Source organism: Engystomops pustulosus, chromosome 6 (assembly GCF_040894005.1).
Source record: "Engystomops pustulosus chromosome 6, aEngPut4.maternal, whole genome shotgun sequence".
In the NCBI taxonomy this organism is placed as follows: domain Eukaryota; kingdom Metazoa; phylum Chordata; class Amphibia; order Anura; family Leptodactylidae; genus Engystomops; species Engystomops pustulosus.
The window spans coordinates 74,338,053-74,353,484 of NC_092416.1; the positions used below are offsets into that span (position 1 = coordinate 74,338,053).

The 15,432-nt window shown below is 39.2% G+C and overlaps 1 protein-coding gene across 4 annotated transcripts; it reads right to left on the reverse strand.

Moving 5' to 3' along the window:
• Positions 1 to 416: 416 nt before the first annotated feature.
• On the reverse strand, positions 417 to 15,019 carry CHEK1 (checkpoint kinase 1). 4 transcript variants are annotated; one of them, XM_072156577.1, is made up of 13 exons: positions 14,819 to 15,019; positions 14,261 to 14,335; positions 13,121 to 13,344; positions 10,778 to 10,842; positions 9,889 to 9,958; positions 8,915 to 9,103; positions 6,622 to 6,726; positions 6,433 to 6,528; positions 6,218 to 6,314; positions 3,366 to 3,549; positions 3,160 to 3,291; positions 2,967 to 3,068; positions 417 to 1,181 (listed from the first exon to the last, which is right to left on the reverse strand). In XM_072156577.1, exons 2-13 carry the CDS (start codon positions 14,323 to 14,325, stop codon positions 1,086 to 1,088), a joined length of 1,425 nt encoding a protein of 474 aa, XP_072012678.1. In that variant the 5' UTR covers positions 14,326 to 14,335; positions 14,819 to 15,019; the 3' UTR covers positions 417 to 1,085. The 4 variants fall into 4 exon arrangements, with proteins under 4 accessions (XP_072012678.1, XP_072012677.1, XP_072012676.1 ...); XM_072156576.1 differs by having other exon boundaries at positions 14,799 to 15,019; XM_072156575.1 differs by having other exon boundaries at positions 14,795 to 15,019.
• Between the last annotated feature and the right edge of the window lie 413 nt (positions 15,020 to 15,432).

A 15,432-nucleotide genomic window follows, 5' to 3' on the forward strand; every position in this document is an offset into this window, starting at 1 on the left:
CTGCTGCTGCTGCTGCGGGCGTCTCAGGAGATACACAACTGTATATATTTATATATTTATTCAGTTACATCATTGGGGAAATGACCATTACGTACACTCAGCAGAGGCTGGGGAAGTATTCAATGAAGTGATATCCATCCCCCGTAGCCTTCGCTAAGCATATAGTGCTCTCGCCAGCAAAAAGCAGGTTGAAAAAGCATTGCAATTTGTGCGTTTTCATTCAGCGTTTCCTGTGACACAACATACACTGTGCAGATGCCTCCGCCTGTCAGTATAGCCTCATGACATGTTTGGCGTGTGCACTGGGAGCCTTCCTGGCATACACGCCAAACGTGTGCTAAAATATAAAATAAAGGTAGGCATTCCTATGAGAATATGCAATGTTTGTGTGGGTTAAATAATAAATAAACAAAATGTGCAATAAGTAATAAACTTTATGAACAGGGATACATTTTCACAAAAAGTAAAACATTTATTTATTATCAGTTACAATTTAATATTCACCTCACATTTTTATACAATTATTTACATCACAGCATTAGGTCTATGGTCAAAGTTGTTTTAAGGCAACCTATAACAAAATGTCCTGTGAGAGCAAGTATACGGTCAGCAATACAGAAATGAATGCTCCTTGAAAAGGTAACAAAATAAATGTCACCCTAGGGTAACCCTTTGATAACTGCAACATAAACCAAGGTATTCTTTCAAATCAATTTTACAAAAAAAAAAAGCACCAAACTTTAATCAATAGATGTATATTCACCCAAGTGAACAGTATAGATCTGGTGCAGGAATGTGCTCAGGAACAGATTGACAAAACCAGGAAAACATCAAACAAAAAAAAACAACAAACTAGGAATGTTCTTTGCTTCCCTAGAGTCTATGATGGAAAATCCTGCACATCACATGCTCAAGAATAACTAGGACTCTACCCTCTCTGGAACACCTGGGAGCAGTACAACTTCCTCTGACCACACCAGCAACTACTTGCCTAAAAGTGCCAGATTAATAAAATTGAATTAGGAACTACTAAACAGCAACAGGAGTCTGGGGTCCAAACAAAGAAACGTAGCAACTCGATGTGATCATGTGATAGACATAATTACTTTTTGGTTAGCAACTATGTCATCAAGCTTCTTTTTTATCTTAAGGAAATGTCGCTTGAACTCCAGACCATCACCCTAGAAGATAAAAAGAAAATAAAGATGACTTTCTTTACATATTTATTTAAGTCATCTGAGTGCAAAGAAAGAACAACGACTTCTATGAATCCTCGGCACAGTCCTGTTAAATGTAAACTGAGGCAGGTCTTTAAAGGCTCAGACTTTTGGCAATGCCATACATCCACATCAGGAGCATTCTCAAGGCTTATGCATGACCGGAGAAATCTATGCCAAATGTATTATTATACAAATGCCTGACAAGGGATTGTTTTCTTTTTTACTATTGGGTTGCATTCACACAATGTATTTGAATTGAGTTTAGAAAGGCAATTTAAATGCAGCAGGTAGGGGTTTCTCCCAATCACTTATGCATTTAGACCTTAACACTTTTATTTTGTATTGTTTACACATGGCACAAGCGTTTAGGGTTTTATATGTGAACGGGAGAAAGTACACGCTGCTGCCCTTGAAATGCTTTTTCTATAAACAATTCAAAAGGCACTGTGTGTAGACTAGTCTTTCCTATCCAGTGGACACAAGGTATGCAGACTCATGCTGGAACAGTGGATGCCACTACTGGATAAGGATGGTGGATGCATAGTTTGGAGAATTCCCACTGTACCGCTTCAAAAGAGCTAAAAAGAAGATGTGCAGAAAACACTAGTAACAGGTTTGCCCTAAAACCAAGCCCAAAGTGCATGTGAAACATTCAGCGTGATTACCAAGAAATTTCAAACTGTACATCTACCCATATAAAAGTGGCAGCCGTAGTTTTAATGTTTCACTGGAACCTTCAGTTAAAGTGTAACCGTCATTCTGAGCATAAAAAAATAAAAAACAATTCTGTTCCAGGTGTCCCTGGGAATTATTCCTTAAAGTATTTTGCCTCTCAGTCCTCATTTAGTACCTTTTTTGCCCATAGCAACCAGGGTTTCCAACTAAAAAAAAATCTGCAATCAGCAAGAAGGACCTGCCTCCTGTCACCTCATCACAAGTACATGGTGCGGACCAATGACACCATATCAACATACCTCTATCTATGTATATCTTATCTATATCATATCTATCTATTTTTCCCATATCTATATATCTGTCTGTCTATGTATATTCTATTATCTAGTCATCTCCATCTATTATCTATCTAATAACGTTCTATCATATCTATCTACCTGTCTACGTATATTCTGTGTATATCCAATCTCATTTTTATCTACCCATCCAAGTAAAACTCCAGCACAGCACATGACAGGACCGCTTGCAGACTTGGAGTCTCTCCTGCCATTTCCTTGTGTGAGATGATGAGGGGAGGGCTGCAGTTTCTGTCTGTGTGGATTATTTGTTTATATACAAGTGTAGGGAAAGCTGAGGGAGAGATAAGAGTGTAGGTGTTTGGTTATCACATTAGTGAGGGCTTCTCTCTGCACATGAGTGCTGGAGCAGTGAGACATGAGGTAACAGCTGTGTGCAGGGAGAGGACTGGTGGGTGTCTCTCCCTCCTAGTCTGCTCCTCAGTGAAGATGCAATGTGCCTAGCAACAGCCATATCTGGAGTCACTAACAACAGGGGGTAAGTCTGCAGAATACACGAGGAATGAGCAAGATTTGGGTAACTAATCCAATTGCAAAAGGGCTTAAAATTACCAGCCCATCAACATATCCAAAGTTTTTTGAAATAACGGTCACACTTTAAAGAACGAAACCTCCAAAAATGACCAACCAAAAATGTTCTAAAAATGCTCTTCTGGATAAGAAAATAGCCAGCATGCATAAAAGAATATAACCATTTTACGCCAAGTTACTATACCTTGGAAAGACGAAAGTCTAATAAAATTCGTTCATCCATTTCCACCAAATTAACTTTGAATATCAGCTTGTTGTTTCTTCGGTCAGTGGTTGAAACGGTCACCTGAGAAAAGGAACCAAATCCAGTGGTTTGTATTGAGACCATTTTATAAGGCTACTTAGAGCAAACTATTAATATTAGTAAGAATATCCACCTGGTTGACACAGGATTTCTTCCAGACGTAGCCCATTTTTTCACAAGTTTCCTTCAGACTGCAATACGAACTTGCTGCATCAACTTTAGTAAAGAAGCGTGTCATCCTTTTTACCAAACGTTGCCAAGGGTTCTAGGAATGTGTATAGATTGCCAGATGAATTACACAGCACAGAGATAGTAAGGCGAGAAAGAAATGTAATTTACCTGTGAGGAGCCTGGGGTCCCCAGTAACTGGCTGCTCAGTAGCATGTTCTCTGGACAGGCAGGCTGGGAGAAGCTGATTCCTTTACCCTGCACTAGTTTGTCTATATGGGATGAACTGCTATCCCAAGTAGGGAGAGCAGTGCGGGGTTCTGGCTGTGTGCTGGAAAAAGTCACCTTCTCTTCACTGTAAATCAATTAGAGCGTTTTATTACACGTGGAAGAGAAAAAAGTCGCACTAGATGCTGTGTTCACAATAGGCTTTTGTCTTTCATTTTTAACATATTGCTTTACTCCTCCATTTTTGATGTATTATTCAGTGGGAGAGATCTATCATTAGGCAGGATAGGTGAGCAAATTTTTAGATTGGGTTAAACAGCTACTACCCTCTCAGCATTCACATTTATTTTAATTTATCTGAAATAGATATACATGCACTTCAATTGCACATGTTACTAAAAAGATAAATATATGTGTGCCTGTATTATTCTAGCCATGTCGCTTAACCCCTTAAGGATGCAGGGTTTTTCGGCTGATTTCTCGCTCTACAACTTCAAAAATCCATAACTTTTTCATTTTTACGTGTACAGACCTGTGTGAGGGCTTATTTTGTGCGTAACAAATTTTACTTTCCCGTAATGTTATTTATTTTAACATGCCGTGTACTGCGAAGCTGAAAAAAAATTCCAAATGTGGAAAAATTGAAAAAAAAAACGCACGTTCTTGTGGGCTCAGTTTTTACGACTTTCACTCTTCGCTCCAAATAACACGCCTACTTTATTCTTTGGTTCGGTGCGATCGCGGTGATACCAAATTTATATAGGTTTTATTGTGTTTTAATACATTTTCAAAAATTAAACGAATGTGTACAAAAAAGAAAAAAATAATTTTGCCATCTTCTGACGCTAATAACTTTTTCATACTTTGGCGCACGGAGATGTGTGAGGGGTCATTTTTTGCAAAATGAGGCGACGATTTCATTGCTACCATTTTGAGGTCTGTGCGACATTTTGATAATTTTCTATTTCATTTTTTATGTTATGTAAAAAGGTGTAAAAGTCGCATTTCGGACATTTGGGCGCCATTTCCCGCCTCGGAGGTCACCGCCGGCCGTAACCGTTTTTATATTTTGATAGATCTGGCATTTTGGGACGCGGCGATACCTAATATGTCTGTGATTTTTACTGTTTGTTATGTTTTATATCCGTTCTAGGGAAATGGGGGTGATTTGAACTTTTAATATTTTATTAATTTTTTTAAAACTTTTTTTTTCACTATTTTTTAGACCATCTAGGGTACATTAACCCTAGATGGTCAGATCGCTCCTACCATATACTGCAATACTACAGTATTGCAATATATGGCATTTTTGCAGGTCATACATTACAATGAGCCACTGGCTCATTGTAACGAACCTGCATAAGCCATGTAGCCTCGTGTCAAAAGAAGACCCGAGGCTACCATGGTAACCGATGACGTTTGGGGGCGTGGCGAGCGGAAAAAAAGATGGCGGCGCCCGCACGCCGCCGTCTTTTAAACGCCGCCAGCGTTTAGAGGGTTAATAGCCACGATCGGTGCAAGCACCGACCGCGGTTATTAGCGGTATGGGTTTTGTGCAAAATGCAGAAACCCCCACCTCTGTATGAAGAGGACTCAGCCCGTGAGCCCTCTTCATACATCCCTTATACCTCTGCGCCGTAGAGCTACGGCGCAGAGCGTTAAGGGGTTAAAAACGATTGTTGTTGACCATCTCCACACCTTGGCAGCAGTGGCCATACATGCACTCTTGATTCTTGCCTGACCACCTGGATTCAGTGTTCATTACCACAGGACAACTGTGGGACATGCAGTAACTCCTAATAATTTCATATGCAATCTCGTCCAGCAACGGTGGCTGTATCCAGGGAAAACTCTTGTTTCTCAGGGATGATATGGCTGCCTTTATGGGAAATTATCTTCACAGGTACATATTTTTAAATAACATCCAATTTAAGAATTGTATGTATATAGCATATGAATTAAACTACTTGTGAATGCCCAGATGAGAATACCCCTTTAAAGCTCTTCGGCACATCAGGTTTATCATAGATGCTAAGACTGCTTGATAAATGAGGGGACTGGAGCGGATCTGTGCCCAGACCCGAGACTTTTTGAAAAGTCGCATGTCATGAATCTGTGATAAGGGTGCGACAGTTGTCTTCAAGTGACTTAGAAGTTTGTCAGCCAAAAAACCAACCAAGCAATTGTGCAATTAGCCAAATGTGACTTCTTAAACAGTCGGAAGAAGAAGGATAAATCTCCATCAAAGGATCTACAAATTGCAGCAAATTTTAATTGTAGTAATGAAACACTTGTAGTATATTTAAGTGTAACCTAATAACCAGTAAATTGGCTTTCAGTCTGTATTCACTCACAGTATTTGAATAGTGTTTTGAAATGCAATTTAAAAGTAGCAAGGAAAAGCTTCTCCTGAGCACATATTTACACTGAATTGTTTGGGATTGGGAGACTGAGCACCATGTGTTTTTCATAATTTACATAGAAACCACATGGTGCTCATTCTTCATTACAAGCGATTCAAAGTAAAAGGTATGTATGATTGGGCCAAGCTCCTCCTCAAAGTCTTTGAACGGTGTTTCAAAACCAAATTCAAATGCTGCGTGAATGCAGCCTCAATGTAATGGTCACTGGCATACAGCTAATATGTATTATACAGGCTTAAAATTCTTTGAATCAAAAACATCAAATGCCAATATTCATTTTTAAATCAAATTTTTTTTTTTTCAGATAAGGTTTCTATGAGGCAGAGTATTATGAAATGTTAATGTGTGCCGTTTGGTAAAGGAAGCCCATACCTGTGAAGAAACGACAAATCCATATCAGACCTTATGTGTTTGCTGAGAAGTCCATGTGTTTCAGATCCCCCTGAAGGCACAAGGCTTCTTTTTACACCTAAATCCATAATGTAAAAAACAAGGAAGAATGATAGAAAAATGCAATGAAACTTTACAGTACTCTCGCAGCCTGCTGATCATTAGTGTTAATAAACAGTTACCATTCTGCCACATACCTTTCTTGAGCGACTTTGTAACCCAACGGTCCTTTTTGATGTCTTGAATTGTAATTCTAGAGCTAGGGTTTTCAGCTAGTATCTTGCAAAGCAAGGCTAAAAACAGAAATGGGTAAAGAAGGACATTATCTCAGAAGGACAGAGAATTGTTAGTAAACTTACTTGTAAATGAGAAAAATCCCTGCTTACCTAGAGGTGCAGCATCAATCTTTTTCCATGGAGTGAGGTAGTGTTTAGATTCCTTCCAGTCACAATATTCTTGACACATATCATTTGGCTGATCCCAGGGTAACTCTACAAATAAAATGTAAAAAATGTAGGTTATCAAAAGACAAAGTCAGACTGGTTTCAAGTCAAATCCAACAAATCTGGTCAGAACCATTAGTATAATGACATATGCCGTTATGCCATAATTAAAGGCATTAAAAAGATATGCCAGAACTTTAGTACAACTTGACCAAAGAGTTGGCATGCTATTGTTGTACAATATGTCAGCTTTCTGTAAGCGAAGATCATCATACTATAATATTCTGAAATCTTTGTGCTTTTTTTGGTGGAAGACAAAAAACTGCTAAAAATAACCCCCCTAAACTAAATATATTTTCATAAACTGCCATTAGAAAGCATTGCCTCTATCCCTTCATTGTCCCTCTACATGCCTGTAAACCTAAGCAATGAGGTCCTAAAGCTGCATGCAAGGCTGGGATGGATTCTTGTGAGCTGCTCCAAAAGGTAGTAGTGACAGGACTAGTGACAGAGACCTGATGACAGGTGTCCTTTAAGCTTTTAAAGGGAACCTCTCAGCAGAGAGCTATATCACTGGGAAAAGGGTTCTTAATGCACACTGGCATTTTTCACTCCCCACCTTCAAAAATCTATAACTTTTTTATTTTTCCATGTAAAGAGCTGTGTATGGGCTTGTTTTCTGCGTAACAAATTGCACTTCATAGTGACGGTATTTAATATTCTATGCCGTGTACTGGGAAGCGGGAAAAAAATTATGAATGCAGTGAATTATGAAAAAACACATTTGCATAATTTCTTGTGGGGTTGGATTTTACGTCTTTCACTGCGAGCCACAAATGACATGTCTACTTCATTCATTGGGACAGTACAATCACGGGGATACCAAATTTGTATAGGTTTTATAAAGTTTTCATACATTTACAAAAGTTAAAACCTCCTGTACATTAAAAAAAAAAAAATCTTCAATTTGCCGTCATCTGGAGCTAATAACTTTTTCATACTTTGGTGTACAGAGCTGTGGGTGGTGTCAATTTTTGCGACTTTCGATAACGTTTTCAATGCTTCCATTTCTAGGACTGTACGACCTTTTGATCACTTTTTATTGAATTTTTTTATATTTTTCAAAATATTAGGCACTATTTTCCGTTATGGGGTTAAATGCACCCATTATTATGTTTTCATAGATCAGGCATTTTTGGACACAGCCATACCTAATGTGTTTATTATTTTTACTGTTTATATTTATATGACTTCTAGGGAAAGGGGGGTGATTAGAACTTTTAGTTATTTTTAATATAATTTAAAATTTTTTTTTCTTTTTTACTATTTTTCAGACTCCCTAGGGTACTTTAACCCTAGGTTGTCTGATTGATCCTACCATATACTGCCACACTACAGAATGGCAGTATATGGGGATTTTGCACACCATCTATTATAATGTGCAAATTGCACATTGTAATAGACAGCCTTAGATCTTTGTGTGACCCGAGGCTGTCATGGTAACGGATCGCAGCTCCCCGATGACGTCACGGAGAGCGACGACCGGAGCCAAGATGGCGGTGACCAGCTTTGCCGGAGGCAATCAAAGGGTTAACACCTTTAGCGCTGTTAACGAAGGGCGTTTGCTTCATTGTGAAGCAAGCACCCAGTGAGTATGAAGAGGGCTCAGCCCATGAGCCCTCTTCATACTCCCCCATGCGCAGCAATACGTACAGGTACGTCTTATTGCGCTATAGAGTTAAATGTGTAATCGAAATATTCAAAACATAAATAGTTAAATGACTATATATATATTCAACTAATGCAAAGCTTTACTGAATCTATCATTATGGCCAAGAAAAAGTTAATTAATTGTTTGGAGATTGTTGATGATTTCTGTTCTGCTCCACTTAAGTACAGGACTTCATGCCACATATTTCAATTGCTGGTTATAGAGAAAATCCTGGGCTCTTCAGATTATCTTATCTGAAGAACGCTGCATACATATACACTAAAAGAAAGGTTTATATCTCCATCTACAGTTGTGAACACAAAATCTACTCTACTTAAAGTTGTGTACATTCCTGCACAGGGTCCTTTCTCAGATTGATCTCAAAGTCTCATCCCCTGCACTGCGAATCACCTGATCCGAGCATTGTGATCAGTCCATGAAATCTGTTCAGTGCAGGACAGTGATTCACGGACCAACCACAGTCGTCTGAAACAAGCCTAACACTCAGAATTTATGCCTACTTACCTCCAGCCAACATTGCAATCAGGACTATTCCACAGGACCAGACATCCACAGGCTCAGCATGAAACCCTCGCATCTTGATGAGCTCAGGGGCCACATATGGCAACGTCCCACACATCTTGTTCAACAGGCGCTCACGTCCATTATGTCTAAAGACAGTCGCTAGACCGAAATCTGAGATTTTCAGCTGATCTGAGGAGTTAACAAAAGAAATAAAAAATTAGGGAAAATGTAAACAATGTAAGCTCTGAGCATCCAAAGATAATAGATGTGGTCATTCTGCAAAATATACTTATTACTACAATATTGGGAGTCTATGGGCAGTATTGCATCAGTGACTGAACCAGAGTGAAGGAAGACTAAAGAACATTCACAACGTAACAGGATTTTCCAGAAGTTAAAAAACATGGCTGCTTTCTTCCAAAACAGCTCCTCTTCTGACCACAGGTAGTGTGTGGTATTCCAACTAAGCGACACATTTCTATACAGCCGAGCTGCAACACAAGAACAGACCATGGTCAGGTGTGGCACTGTTTATGAAAGAAAGCAGCCATTGTTTTCAATCTCTGCACAACCCCTTTAAAGAAAAAATTGTTTAAGGGACGGGCCCCACGGGTCATTTCTGCAGCAGAATGTGGACCAGGAGTGGATATTTCACAGCAGAAACTCATGCCACAACTGATTAAGTGGCCATGCTATTGCAACAGAAAGCTAGTATGTAAAGATTGTATTGTAAAGCTCTAGACTAGTCAAATATAATAAGTTGGCTGTACATAGTCATAAGACTCCTAGCACCAACGTACATTCGGTTGAACCTAACAGCAAATGACACTTAAGTGGAAAATGAAATGGAAGGGCAACACGGAGGGGAAAGAGGGGAAAAGGACACAACTTCTCCTAATCGAAGCAAAACCATAGCCATCTTTATAGGATGGGAAGGAAAATATTAGAAGGGAAAGGCAAAATGTGTTTCTCACCCCGGTCATCAAGAAGCAGATTCTCTGGTTTTATATCTCTGTGAGTAATCCCAAGACCGTGCAGGTATTCCTAATAATTTTAAATAGGAAATACTTTTGTTTATTGCATTTATTATATTTAAATACATTTAAAAAAAAAAATTTCAAAAAGGAAATTCTAACTACATAACCTTGGTGTACATACAATTCTAAGGATTCATCAGTGATGTCCTGGGATGAATTTCAGAGCCATCAGAAATTACATTAATTCCTGAATAATGCATTTTCTACAATTCTCTATGGCGTTAAACATATTTATTTGTACATTTATGCTTATAAATAAGACGTGTCATATTTAAACGGTGTCTCATTTCAGGATTCAGCCTTTAACCTGTTGACGTCCAGTTAAGGTGTTTGCCAGACAAAAATAATAATTGGGCATAACATGAAAGACTAGATCTGTTTCTAAAAAGATTGATATAGGCCCTGTGATGTACTGACATTATTAGCTGCTGTCTATCATCAGCATGCAAAGAAGTAGAACAATCAACTGACTTCGCTTGTTACAGGAATGCTTAACCCATTCACGACCCGTGACGTAATAGCACGTCACGGGTCGGCTGCGGATGCATGGAGAGGGCTCACGGGTCCATGCACGAAGACCCGAGGCTGTCATGGCACCCGTGAATAGCAGTCTCAGCATTTAGGCAAGCACTGCAGAGAATAGTGTATGAATGGGAACAGGTAAATGCCAATTTAAATCAGAATGAGAATATGATTATATTAATAACTTAGAAAAACCTATTATTGTCTATGGGGAGATACAAAAAAATAGCTCCGCTTCTAATTCCTATGTCTAGCAATAAAAGACAAATAAACAGTAATACAGTGAGGCAGCGCATTTCCTCACCACGCCAGCGATGAGCTGCTGAAAGAACTTCTGTGCATCCTGCTCAGGCATCCCCACATCGGGCTCTAGAATATACAACATTATTCCGATAAACCATCTCATATTATCATTGTATACATCATATATTTATATTATATGCATGTTATTTTTTAAACAATATTTCAACAAAAATGAAAAAACCCTATTTCTCAAAGCAATGTTGGGGTTCACTAAAACTCCTACTAGATATTTTAGAAAGATGGGCAGAGCAAAGCACAAGGTAATGGACAGAGTCAGAAATGGATAAAAGGAATGTATTCAAAATCTTGAGACCATGACGACATATAGATAAATTGATAGTAGAGATGGAACAAACTGTGTAAAAGGGTTGTGTGAGCATTAAAATGTTGAATACTTCAGTGGAGCTTTGAATTTTGTACTGGTATATACACATTTTCAATTCTAAGAGGCATTTCGCTTACAGTTCCACTTACTACAAAATGGTGGAAGAAATAGATGCCATATATTTGAAGTTTACCACTCTTCAAAAGTCATACACATCAACACAGTGGGGTACATTTACTAAAGAGCTGTGCACCAGTTTTCTGTCAGACTTTGCACATCCTTTTTAGTGCAAACTAAACGGCTGTCGCCTTATCAAACCCCCTGCTCCTACCTCTACCCCACTTTGGCCATTTTGTTGGATTAAATAAACCCTGTGATAAAATAAAGAAGAAGATACTTTCATTGGTGAGTGCCACGATCTTTCCTTACTTTTGTATGTTTTCGGTACCTGCCTATATGAATGCTGAGCACCACCTGAATGTTCTTATATATAATTTTTGTGCCATCTCCAACATATATCTGCACACGCGAGATACAAGGAGACTGGATAGTGCCCCTTTTGAGAATTTTGTCATGTTAGAGGTGCACCAAAATTAAGTGGTGAACTCTGTCGGAGACATTCAGGGGGCACCAGATCCATGAAGGACATGCGTTAGAAATCCTATAATAACTTAAAAAAAAAACTATTGCACCTTGCTAGTCTTTCGTAAATGACAATTTCCTTGGAAGGCAGTGTTATCTGGGCTGCTTTGGTAGGTTGTACACAAGAAGCAGCTACCATACTGGGGTACCTTGAAGCAGAGCAATGTGGAACCATCAGCACAGTGCCTCTATGGAGGGCAGTAATACGAGCCAAGAGGCAAAATCATCAGCTCCTGCTCTGCTTCACATGCTGAACAAAAGCACAAAACGGACAACTTAATTACAGTTTGGAAATATTCGGAGGTCCTGCAGAAGCTTTTTACATCATATATCACCATGATGTTTAAAGTCCAGCCAAAGTGTTCGGTCCATGAAATCTGGCCATCACACCAAGCCAGTTTGAGTGTTTTAAGACTGCATTTGATTTAAAGGGGTTTACACACTTAGATCATTCTCGTCTCCGTAGTGCCTTCGCAATTTTTTTTTTTTTGCTCCCAGAGATGGAGAGTAGCAGCACATGTGTGGCATACTTTCCGTTCAGCCTGGCTGCGGGATGGAGGCTAGCGGACCTGCGTTCCAGAGATAGATGCAGATCCCACATTTTGGAAATGCACCCATCATCCACATCCTGTGGATAATGTAGCTAGTCAAACCCCTTTAATTAAAAAGCTACCATCAAAATCCATCATGATAAAGCGGGGACACTTACTCATAGATCTAGGTACGGTGACTTTTTGTAATCTTCATATATTTGTTATTTGTCTCCTTCGTTCTTAAATAACTTTTAAAATTATGGTTAAGAGCCAGAGCTGATCTGGCTTTATGGACTGTTACACGGTCTGATCCTCCCCTTGAACTTGTGCAGTTGGCAGGAAATGCACAGAGACGGTGAGAGTGTAATAGTCTATAAAGCCTGATCAGAGAGGATATAATATCCTCCAGGGCTCATTAGCATAATTTTAGAATGAAGGAGGACATGTATAACAAATATAAGATTACCACAGTCAGAGGGCCTGGATCTGTGAATAAGTGCCCCTGGTTTATCATGCTTTATTTTGATGGTAGTTTTCTTTTAATGGTCAGTAATAGTTCTACAGTTCAATTACACACTGCCATTTATGATAGGAAATCACTTTGAAAGGCTAGATATGGCAATAAGATAAAGTTTTAAAACCAGCAAGTTAATTAACATAATTTAGTATCTATTTAATCACAGTGAACCAAGGGAGAAATTAGACACGTAAAAAATATTTATAACTTGGGAGCAAAAATTGCCACTACCTGTAGAAACTGGGTTTTCCCATAACCATGGTCAGTGGATCAATATAATGATATGTGAATACATTATGGCAAAACAGAAGATATGCAAGCACAAACCTATCCGATCAAAGAGCTCGCCTCCACGGCAATATTCTAGGAACAGATAATGAATATTTCCTTCTTTACGGTGTCCATAGAATTTAACAATATTTGTATGGTTCAACATCTTATTGATGCATATTTCTTTCTTTATGTTTTCTGGGCAGTCAGCCGCCCGTTTCATATCCACAATCTTCACAGCTACTGCCTCCTCAGTCTTTCGGTTCACCGCCAGTTGCACTCTGTCATGGAAAGAATCGAAGAATAGAAATTATTTATCCCCAAAGGGGAATTTAAATTGTCACAACAGTTACATACAATACAACATAATTCAATACTAAGCCAATAAAAACATTCAATGAGTAAGGAAATAAATACATACATAGGTCTCCACTTGTCTCTAGTCATGAATCAAGATTGCAACAGAATAAGTAATGTAATATTTGAGCAAATGGACTTCACCAGTAGAATACTGTATGTAGCTCTGAATATACTAAAAGGATGTAACACAGAAACTGTACACGATAAAGTAAAATACTTGTTGAACTGTGTGGAATACATCTAGGTGTACTGTCAAATAGTGTAGAAGAATATGAGTATGGAAACTTTTTCCATGTACGCTATAAAGCCATGCTCAAGCATCATGAAAAACTGCAGACTGGCAATGCAGATCGTACTGCACTGTTACAAGTTTACACTATGAAAACTCTGCTTTGTATTTTACAGCAATGGTATTTTTAGGTTACATTACTTGTAAACTCACTCTTCTGGGTGGTCACAAGTTGTTTGTGGTTTAGGTGTGGGAGAAGCATGGCTAGCCTCGAGATGCATACAGCTTAGAGAAGAATTCTGATAATTTTTGTGGCTATGTTTTTGCTTGTAGGAACCCCATAAAGCGAGCCGTATCTTTAACAGGTAAAGTATTTAAATCATATGTTATAATTTGCCGGTGGAAGGGGAGTGGCAACACGAAAAAAAACATCACAATTGGTGAAAATCATGTAGTCATAAGGTGGCCCAATGAAAGAGAAGATATAAATAATTCACACATTCTAAATAATTGGTCATTGGATTTAAATGCCCTAGTGGCAATCCTAACCGCTGTCATAATAAGGTTGCCCCTTCCATGAAGGATTCCACAATAAAGTAAGAACTTACTCTCCATATGCTCCTTCTCCAAGGGTCTGCACCAAATCCCAGTCTTCTACAAAAGGCACAGCCATGATTATGGCGCTATTACAAAGGAATAAAATTAATAGTTATTAAAAAAAGCTACACAGGCAGTTCCGACTTACAGAGACCCCTAGTTACATGCTTTACTTTAGTCCCAGCATCGTCAATAAAGCTTTATTATAGGCACCTTTAATGATCATCTGTAAGATGTCTGCTTTATTGACAATCTTTGTTACCATGACAGCACATAATTTTGAAAATCCAATTGACACAGGGACCCCGGGCCCCCGCGCCGGGCAGCGCCGACAGCCCCGTGGATAAATCACCACCTAAATGTAGCTACCACTAGCCACCACTGACAGCTGTCACATACAAATAACACTCACAGAACTCTTGGTGCCAGTAACTTATAGTAGCACACCACTGCACCCTGTGTTACCACACGTCTCCACTAAATATTCTATCAGATCACAATCCACCAAATAAGTCTCACTGCAATTCGTATATAAGCTCACATACTGACCGGTGACAGCCGCCGCTCACCCGCTGCGCTGTTATCACAGATCGTTTGCTGTGAGTGAACTCCGGTTGCGCTCAGCTTTTCCCGCCCATTAGGCTTCAAACAACCCGGCAACAAACAAGTCACGACGCCAGCGTGACAAGAACGTCATGACGCCAAAGAGGCGGGGCTGAGACGGAGGAAGTGTTTGCTCTCGGTTGTAAGGGGGTAGAATGGAGTTGTTCGTGGTAGCCATGGTGATACGACGCGTGACGTAGTTTCCGAAACCGTTCATTCTAAATGTCCCTCAGCAACATCATTACGGGAGATTCGTTCCGCCTGACGTTTCTGTGATTTGTGTGTGACTCCCATTATATGTGTACCGCTACTATATTCCACGTATTACATCAGTAAAGATGGGTGTATGCCCGCTCTGGTTTGTAAGATTGTACCGAACACAGTTTTGCTTTGTGTGTTATTAAAAGGGCAGTTTCTAGGTCATTTATGTTGACAGCTGCCGCAAGAGATAATAATACATCTGCAGAACCCTGTAATAACACGCTGCACAACTTCTCAATACAATAATCTTAGCTGCTACATGATACAAACTTCAGCTGCTGCATAACCACATAACACACATATCAGATACTGCAGAACC